This window comes from Haemaphysalis longicornis, unplaced genomic scaffold, assembly GCF_048455015.1.
Source record: "Haemaphysalis longicornis isolate Haplotype H1 unplaced genomic scaffold, Haemaphysalis longicornis Haplotype H1 scaffold_2, whole genome shotgun sequence".
In the NCBI taxonomy this organism is placed as follows: domain Eukaryota; kingdom Metazoa; phylum Arthropoda; class Arachnida; order Ixodida; family Ixodidae; genus Haemaphysalis; species Haemaphysalis longicornis.
The window spans coordinates 159373851-159383381 of NW_027526295.1; the positions used below are offsets into that span (position 1 = coordinate 159373851).

General features: G+C 52.5%; 1 protein-coding gene across 1 annotated transcript; it reads right to left on the reverse strand.

Moving 5' to 3' along the window:
- Positions 1–565: 565 nt before the first annotated feature.
- On the reverse strand, positions 566–8480 carry LOC144168389 (gamma-secretase subunit Aph-1-like). Its single transcript, XM_077697388.1, has 2 exons — positions 8035–8480; positions 566–932 (listed from the first exon to the last, which is right to left on the reverse strand). The coding sequence occupies exons 1-2, from the start codon at positions 8478–8480 to the stop codon at positions 566–568; spliced, it is 813 nt and encodes a 270-aa protein (XP_077553514.1).
- Between the last annotated feature and the right edge of the window lie 1051 nt (positions 8481–9531).

Consider the following 9531-nt stretch of genomic DNA (forward strand, 5'->3'; position numbering starts at 1 on the left):
ATTGTAATATATCATATACTGTAATATTGTTATAATATACGAGTGTAGCAGTGATGATACGAATGTAAAATTTAAATACCACAGAAAGAATGAGCCAAAGGGCTACGAGGCCCAAGCGTATGGTGCTAGACCTCAATTACTATCACAATCCCCACGCTTCGGACTTGAAAAGTGCAGCCTCAAGGACGTTGGTTCACGCAAGGATGCTCTGTTGATGGAGCACTAACAATGAAAATCCTACGCCTTATAAAGAGTTCAATGATTCATTGGCTACTGCTTGAAATATATAATTCAGCTGCCGCGCAAACGAGCATTGATGCTAAAGACACATTTTCCTCACCGGCAAATTTTGTTTATCTCATGTTTTCAGGAGAACGTAAAATTGAAGAAAAGGGCACATAAAAAGCAGACTTTTTCGAATGCAGACACAAAAATACTGCATCGCAATCTTCTTCAAAGTGAGAAGCTGTGGATTTCAAATTAAGCCGGCTCTGGGGTGGATCGGCAAGCGTAGTTTACAACAGCAACCACGTTAGTCATTGAGTGCAGGACGGCTAGCGGCGGTTCATTCCACATCCCTCTGTGGCTGGTACTGGAATAACGCAGCTTCAAAGTTCGGCCTTCTGACTCCGGTCAGGGCGAGCCCCAGAACCGGCCACAACGGTCTTAGGCGGCCGTTGAGAAGCGAGAAGGCAACCATGGCGGAAATCAGAAGCAGCGCCAGGAGTACGTAGAAGGGGTAGCTCTGCTCTCCACCCGAGTAGAACAGCGTGGTCCACGAGGCGATCAGGTGCACGGCCGGGGCGAAGCAGAGCAGCGGGAATGACCCGCGCATGCGCAGAGCCTCCAAGCTGACCACGCTCCACACGGTGTGAAGCACCACCAGCGCAGATGTCGTCAGCGCTGACACCAGGAAGAAGTTGTCCGCCACACTGTGGTTGGGGGAGTAAGGGGAAAGTGAAAAACACGAGTAGTTTAAATGCTATTGGAAGGGTCTTCCTCAACCAATATTTGAACGGACACGTGTTTAGACGTAACGCCGGTGACAACCTCGTGAACATCTATGAGGAAATTTAGCATTAAACTTCAGTGCCGAGAGACCGAGACCTAAAGCACGAATCCTTTAACGTTTCTTCAAATATGTGAGGCACCATGCTGAGTGGCCATGTGGTTGGGTCTTACGCTATCAGCCCTTATAAATCTATTCTCATGTTGGTTGTCCCGAAGTAGCAATGTGTTTACCTCCAAAATAGTACGTATTAGCTAAGCCAGCGTGCCACATGGCGTAGAAATTCCAGCTGCACAATCATTTTGCAAGAATTGCTGTCTTTTCTGTAATAATTGCGCATAGAGAAACCTTACCTGGTGTAGATAATGCAGTGTATTGCCGTATTTATGAAAAATAGCGTTCATACAACGAATCAGTATTGTTACCACTTAAGCAAATCATAAGTGCTTGGGGTTAGAACTAACCTGCATGTTTATAACTTTAGTGCAGTTACCCCCAGTATGTAACAATTGATGAATTTGGATTGAATAATTCGATTGGACGCTCCGGCACACGTGTATTCATCATATTGTCGCGAAGACAAGAACGATGCAGTTGTCTTGAATGAGAAACACGTTTATTGGAGCGAACTTGTGCTCCCCTAACAACTCAAAAGAATACAGAGGCGGCGAAGCAGCGGTCAACAAAGTGACTTTCACAGGCGAGTGTCGTCGAATCGAATGCCCCGGCGTCCGCACTGCAGGCTTTTTATCTTTCGGCGCGCGTGTTTCTCGAAACGTCGATTCACATCGAGAACATAGTAGATCCAAGAAGATTATTCTGGGCTGTTCACGTTAGATCGGAATGCTCTCCCTATCACGACAGATAACACATGCGGCACAGAAAGAAAGAATGGAACACGCGCTTCCCTTGGCGCAGAGATAACACAGACCGGCGCAGCCGGGCGGTAAAAGCAAAACACAAATAAACAAACCCAATGTATGGTTCGCGGCATTACCCCCCCTCTAAGAGTGCATCGACCCGATGCTAACATAAGCGACAGTCCGAAAATAAAAATAAAATTCGTTATCGTCCGTAGAAAGGTTTTAAGCGAACCACGTGAACGACTTCGGGCCGCGTGCGTCGTCGTGATGTTCCGGAATCAACATCGGGGATCACCTCGTAGGTAAGTTGGCCAACACGTCGTAGAATCTAGTAGGGTCCGAAATACCGTCGCAGGAGCTTCTCACTGAGTCCGCGTCGTCGGATGGGAGTCCAAACCCACACACGATCGTCTGGTTGGTACTCGGCGTCTCGGCGTCGGAGGTTGTAGTGGCCCGCATCCGCCAGCTGCTGGTCCGTTATACGAACTCGAGCGAGCTGGCGGGCCTCCTCCGCACGTTGAAGATATCCGTGGACGTCGGCGTTAAGGTCGTCGTCTTCTACGTGCGGAAGCATGGCGTCGAGCATCGTAGTTGGCCTTCTGCCGTAGACAAGCTCGAACGGCGTCAGCTGCGTCGTCTCCTGGATAGCCGTGTTGTACGCAAACGTGACATACGGGAGCACTTCGTCCCAAGTCTTATGTTCAACGTCAACGTACATTGAGAGCATATCTGCGATTGTCTTGTTCAGACGTTCTGTAAGTCCGTTCGTTTGGGGGTGGTACGCCGTCGTTCTTCGGTGATCCGTGTTGCTGTAGCGTAATACTCCTTGCATCAGCTCCGCAGTAAATGCCGTTCCGCGGTCGGTGATTAGGACTTCCGGGGCTCCATGTCGCAGCACAACTTGGCTTATAAAGAACTTTGACACTTCTTGTGCAGTCCCCCTCGGAAGAGCGGCGGTCTCTGCGTAGCGCGTCATGTAGTCTGTCGCTACGACAATCCACTTGTTCTGTGATCGTGACGTAGGAAACGGGCCTAAAAGGTCCATTCCAATCTGTTGAAATGGCCTCGATGGGACGGCGATCGGTTGCAGAAGTCCGGCGGGTCTTGTCGGCGGCGTTTTTCGTCGCTGGCAGTCACGGCAGCTCCGGACGTAGTGGGTGACGTCAGAGGTAAGGCCGGGCCAGTAGTACCTCGCCTTGATTTTTCCAATAGTGCGCGCTGTGCCGAGATGTCCGGAAGACGGGTCGTCGTGGCATGCTTCCAAAATTTCGTCACGAAGGTCCGCGGGGATGACGAGAAGGTTATTCGCTCTTGTTGTGGGGCTGAAATTCTTCTTCACGAGGACGGAGTTTCTCAGGCTGAATGCTGGAAAGCTGCGTTTGAAAGTCCTAGGAACGGCAACGTTGCATCCCTCGAGGTACTCGATTATGACGCGTAAGTCGGGGTCGGCACGCTGCTGGGCGGCTAGGTCGCTCTCCGTCACGATCCCGAAGAACGCGCTGTCTTCGTCAGCGTCTTGTGGTGGTGGGTCGACGGGGGCGCGGGACAGGCAGTCGGCGTCGGAGTGTTTCCTGCCGGATTTATAAACGACTGTAACGTCGAACTCCTGCAGGCGCAAGCTCCACCGCCCAAGACGGCCAGAGGGGTCCTTCAAATTGGCGAGCCAACACAGCGCATGGTGGTCTGTTACAACCTTGAATGGCCTTCCATACACGTATGGGCGAAATTTTGAAATCGCTCATATAATAGCCAGGCACTCTTTCTCAGAGGCAGAATAGTTTTTCTCCTCCTCCGACAGACCACGGCTGGCATAGGCGATTACCTTTTCGCAGCCGCTTTGCTTTTGGACAAGGACGGCACCCAAGCCTATATCACTGGCATCCGTGTGCATTTCCGTTTCGGCATTTTCGTCGAAATGAGCGAGCACGGGCGGTCTTTGCACGCGTTTTTGCAGCTCGCAGAATGCTTCTTCTTGGTCGTTTTCCCAGCTGAACGGGGTGCTATCTTTCGTCAAGCGCGTGAGTGGCTCTGCAATGCGTGCGAAGTTTGCGACGAAGCGCCGGTAGTATGCGCACAGCCCGAGAAATCTTCGCACGCCCTTCTTGTCTTTTGGCCTTGGGAAGTTCGCAATGGCTGAAGTTTTTGCCGGGTCAGGTAGGACTCCCGCGGCGTTGACGACGTGACCCAAGAACTTGAGTTCCCCGTATGCGAAACGGCACTTTTCAGGCTTCAGCGTCAACCCCGACGTACAAATGGCCTCGAGTACAGACTCCAACCTTGCAAGGTGTTCGTCGAAAGTCCGGGCGAATACCACTACGTCGTCGAGGTATACGAGGCAGGTGTGCCACTTAAAGGAGTACTGACACGAAATTTTTATGTTACGTTTTTTTCGCTGCTATGCGTGCCTACCAGCCCACTAATCATAGAATGACAGATAAGGCGGTCGAGCGCAGCGTAAACATTAATTTACGGCGTCGTTTATTCGTGCCAGTTTCGGTTTCGACAAAAAAACGCCGAGCGGCCGCCATGACAGTATGTATGACATGGCGTCACCATTCTTGCCGTATCGCTGCCTCTCTGGAAGCGCGCGCGAGCGAGCGCACGCGGGCGCCCAGACCGGCCGAGGTCTTCGCCGTCCCCACAGGCCCGGGCAGCATGACGTCAGTCCCAAAACCATGACGTGTACACACGCCCGAGCTGCGCGCGCCAACCACAGCCGGCGCGTCGGCTTCGTCACGGGAGCCCCGACGTCGGCAGTTTGGGGCACGTAGCAGATGATGTCACGGCGGCCCGCTCTGGGCTTTCTCGTGCGGGCGAAGATTAAAATGGATTTTAAATATGTTTCGCTGAACGGTTGCTGTTGAAACTTGCTGGGAGATATCTCCTGATAAAAAGGAAGCGTTTGACATAGTTATCTAAGCTTTGAAATTTCGTGTCAGTACTCCTTTAAGGCCAGCTAGCACAGTGTCCATGACTCTTTGAAACGTCGCTGGTGCTGTGCACAGCCCAAACGGCATCACCTTGAACTCGTATAGGCCGTCTGGGGTTATAAATGCAGTCTTCTCTCGGTCTCTCTCGTCCACTTCAATTTGCCAGTAGCCGGTCTTCAGGTCCATCGATGAGAAGTACTTCGCGTGGCAGAGGTGGTCGAGGGCGTCGTCGATTCGGGGGAGGGGGTACACGACCTTTTTCGTGATTTTGTTCAGTCGCCGGTAGTCAACACAAAACCTTAATGTGCCGTCTTTTTTCTTTACGAGTACGACGGGCGCAGCCCATGGGCTTTTCGAGGGCTGTATAATGTCGTCGCTGAGCATGTCGTCGACTTGAGTCCGGATGGCTTCCCGTTCGTGTGAAGAGACGCGGTACGGTGACTGTCGGGTGGGTCGGGCTCCATCTTCGGTTATTATTCGGTGCTTCGCTAGAGGGGTCTGACGTAGTTTAGCGCTCGACGAAAAACATTCGCTATAGCGACGCAGCAAAGCCAATAACTTGTTCCGTTGTTCTTGCGGTAGCGCCGGATTCACGTCGAAAGGCTGCGGGAGCTTGAAGGTTTCTACGGGTGTGCGTTCAAAGTCGGCGACCGCGATCACGTCACTTGCTTCTTGCGCTTCTTCGAGGAATGCAATTGCCGCGCCCTTGTTTAAATGCTGGTACTCCTCGGTGAAATTCGTAACCAAAATGTGGGATTGGTGTTCCTTGAAGCGCGCAATGCCTCTTGCGACCGACACACCACGGTTGAGAAGCACCCTTTGATCGGTGTCTACGATAGCGTCGACGTCAGGAGCAGCATCTTCACAGTAGACTGCGACCATCAAGCTTGCGCGGGGTGGCAGGGCGACATGATCATCGGCAATCCTTACAGCAGCACGTCGTTCGGGGTTCGGTTCCGGCGTCATGGAGTGATTGGAGGAAAAAGTTATTGACTTGGTCTGCAGATCGATTATTGCACCGTTGTCCATCAAAAAGTCCATTCCAAGAATTACGTCGCGGGAGCAGTTAGGCAGAATGACGAACGCCGCAGGGTACGTTGTGCCGTCTATGGTGACGCGCGATGTGCACGTTCCACTTGGCGTCACGAGGTGGCCTCCTGCTGTGCGTATGTGCGGACCGTCCCATCTGGTCATAACTTTCTTCAGTTTAGACGCAAATGGTCCGCTCATTACCGAATAGTCAGCTCCCGTGTCTACGAGGGCGACTACGTCAAAGCCGTCGATGGACACCTTGACGTCAGATGCAGTCTTCCTCGAGTTCCGGGTTCGTCGGGGCGTCGTATCTCTGCTTGTACGTGTTGACGGTCGGGCACTGTGCATCGTCGTTGTCGTCGTCTTCTCAACGGACGTCTCGGTCAGGTCGGGTACGCGTCGCGCCGTGTAGCTGTCGTCGTGTTCAGGAGTCTCGTTAGGGCTAGGTCGGGTCGTCGGGTTGAGGGCATGCCGTGAATGATGGTCTTCAGCGAGTCGCTGCGTCGTTGGAGGGTTTTCATTTTTCCGCCGTTGTGCAACTTTACCTCCCGAAGTTGCTGCTTTTAGTTTCCCCCGCGTGGGCTGGGGGACCTTCCACGTGAGAAGTCAGCAGTGCTGCGGCGGTTCGGTGACTGATACGGGTAGGGCGACGGTGAACGGTTGAAGCGGGCTGGTCCTCGGTTGGTGTTGGAGAGGTATTCTTCGATCTCAGCAGGGCGCTGGCCGTATCGGGGGCGTGGGGCGTCGACGGAGAAACCACGTAGTCCGAGCCTCTTGTAGGGACAGCGACGGTAGATGTGGTCGGCCTCTCCGCAGTGGTAGCACAGCGGGCGATTATCGGGCGTTCGCCACACGTCGGTCTTCCTTGGCGTCTGGTATTGGTCTACAAGGCGTCGGGCGGGCGGCATTGGACGGCGGTATGGCTCGGCCTCTTGACGACGGGTTGGAGCAGGGCGGGGTTGACGAACAGCCGAGGAGTAGGTCATGGCTTGTGGTTCGCGGGGTGCTTCCGATGGCGTAGAAGTTCCCAGTGCGTTTTGGACTTCTTCTCGGATTACGTCGGTCAGGGAAGCCACTTGAGATTGCGGCGTCGTTGGAAAAAGCTTCCGAAGCTCCTCCCTGACCACTGCTCGGATGGTCTCTCGCAATGTATCGGAGCTTCCATTTGCGGCACCGATGGTCTCCGAGAACAGCGCGTTGACAGGGCGGTCGTACTGCCTCGTTCGAATTTCTAGCGTCTTCTCCATCGCGGCCGCCTCAGACGCGAATTCCGCCACTGTCTTCGGAGGGTTACGGACTAGACAAGCAAAAAGCTCTTGCTTCACTCCTCGCATTAGAAACCTGAGCTTCTTTTCCTCGGTCATTTCAGGGTCCGCACGACGAAAAAGTCGCTTCATGTCCTCAACGAAAATCACGACTCCTTCGTTGGGGTGCTGCGTTCGAGTTTCAAGCAAAAGCGCAGCTTGCTCTTTTCTCACCACGGTAGTGAAAGTCTTAAGGAACTCCCTTTTGAATTGAGTCCAGTCGGTCAAAGAGCTCTCATGGTTCTCGAACCAAGTAGGAGCAGCATCTTCTAAGTAAAAGAAGACATGCCGGAAAGTTTCTTCGTCGTCCCACCTGTTGAAGATGCGGATGCGCTCCAGCTTCTCCAACCATTCTTCGGGGTCTTCAGCGGGGGCTCCCCGGAACGATGGCGGTTCTCGGGGCTGCTGCGGGGCTGCTGCAGAACACTATTGTGTGTGTCGCAAAGGTTTTTACGCTTTCTAGCGTATCATGATATTTGATGGGGCAATAAACTTTATATCATGAATCAACCGGTTTCGCGTCAATTTCAAGATAAAAAATAGGGTGGGTCAAGAAAAAAACAGAAAGAGCACAGACTTGAACAAGCATTGGGATTTCGCGACAAAAGTAGACAGGTCAAATGGGATATCTTAGCCCTTGTTCCGTTTGTGCGGCACTATTCAATTGCAAGCGCCAAATGCTCCCCACGATACTCCACATCGATGTGCGCTGCAGACGCATTCTTGTCGGTGTTCACGACAGTCATTTAAATTTCTTCCTAAATGTGCTGCGGTGCATATTTTGGTGAAACCGCTCGTGCACAGTCCGATCCGCTTGTGCGCCAGCATCTATCTACAAATCCACTGAAACGCTCTCCTGTCGCTCTGAATCCTAACTCTGTTCCTAATGCACTTACGTGTCCGTAACCCCATGGAGGCCAGGGGGAGCGCCGAGTTTGGAGGCTTCGGCTAGCACGTTGAGCAGCGAGGCGGCCCCGCTGGCCACGCCGAAGCCAAGTCCCGAAGAGTATGCCAGGGCGGCCATGGCACGCCCGTGGTGAACCGCTGCGGCGGCGCCGCAAAGGTTCAGCACCTGGTCCACGTTGAGCAGCATTTTGAGGACAAGTACGCGGGCTACCTCTTGGAAGAGGACGGAGACCGCCACGCCCGGGGCCAAGGGCAGACCGAATGCAGACAGCAGGAACCAGGCCACCGACGAGAGAACCAGCGACACAAGCCAACCCAAGGCGGACACAAGCATCACCACGACGCGGTTCGGGTACGGCGCGATGGTCAGCGCGAACATGGAGATCGCGGGGCCGAAGCCCGTGAGGCCGTAGCCCACGCATTCGGTCAGGGTCATCGGGAAGATGGCAAGGAAAGAAAGGCCGGGCGACCACAGAAAGGCCTATCGAGGATCGAGGATGCCTGCCCGATAGGCCTCGCAGCTAAGCTGGACTGCCCTTTTGTCGTTTTGCGTCGTCGTGTTGGGATATTGATGGTGCACGCGAAGTTTTTGGCACGTACAAAAAGGAGAGATTGGTCAGGGCTAAATACCTTGCTGTGATTCATCAGGCCCTCAAAATATTAGTTTGTCTGGAAATACAGAGGCCGTAAAGTGAAAGTTCGTTATTATTAAAACCCAACCGCCCAATAATGAGGACCCTTCAGCAATTCAAGAGAGCTGAAGCAGAAATAAATGCTTGAATGCAATTATATATAACTGTTTTTGCGTGCCCTAAATTTGTTGCTCCAATAGATAATATAAGTTGAACAGATAGAGTCAACCACAAATTCTCCATACGCTCATTTTAAAACCGACTGTCTATTGGCCGAGAAGCGGTGTAGGGCGAGAAAAAAATGCTCGGTTATTTCAGGGACTTCGCACCGCACACATAGTTCCGTAGGTGAAAGCCCTGTTCTATACAGATAGAAATTTAGCATTGAAATTCTGCAGCACAGCTGGGTAAAGGTCTTTTCCCATTGCCGAGAACCACAAAATGAAGATTCCAACCGACAACTAAATGCTCATACTCTTCATATTGATTTATTGATTCGAACCTTTATTGACGGAAAGGGGATGCCGGGGGGCCGTGCATGGTGGAATGCGAAGTGAAGGGATGGGGGCAGCAAAGGTCTTCGTCACACAATTGAATGTCCCTTCTTTGAGCCCTCATTTTGCGTCCATAATGCTAATAAGGCTCTTCTCAGGATGGGTAGCCACCCCCAGGCTACACTAATCTCGCAAGGCCCCTCTTTGTAGCATAATTGCCTAGTGCCGCTTGCTGAAAATCGATGTCGTGATTTGGAGAGTGTAGAGTGTCCGTGTCTAGAGGGAAGTGACGGAACAAGCCCGATAGTAGTGCATCGGAACATGTGGCGTTTTACTACGGCTGTTCATGATGATGATGATG

Coding starts and splice junctions, on each gene's coding strand:
- LOC144168389 (XM_077697388.1), bottom strand. CDS start 8,480: ATGACCCTGACCGAATGCGTGGGCTACGGCCTCACGGGCTTCGGCCCC. Junction 933..8,034: donor CTCCATGGGGTTACGGACAC/GTAAGTGCATTA, acceptor CCCCAACCACAG/TGTGGCGGACAACTTCTTCC.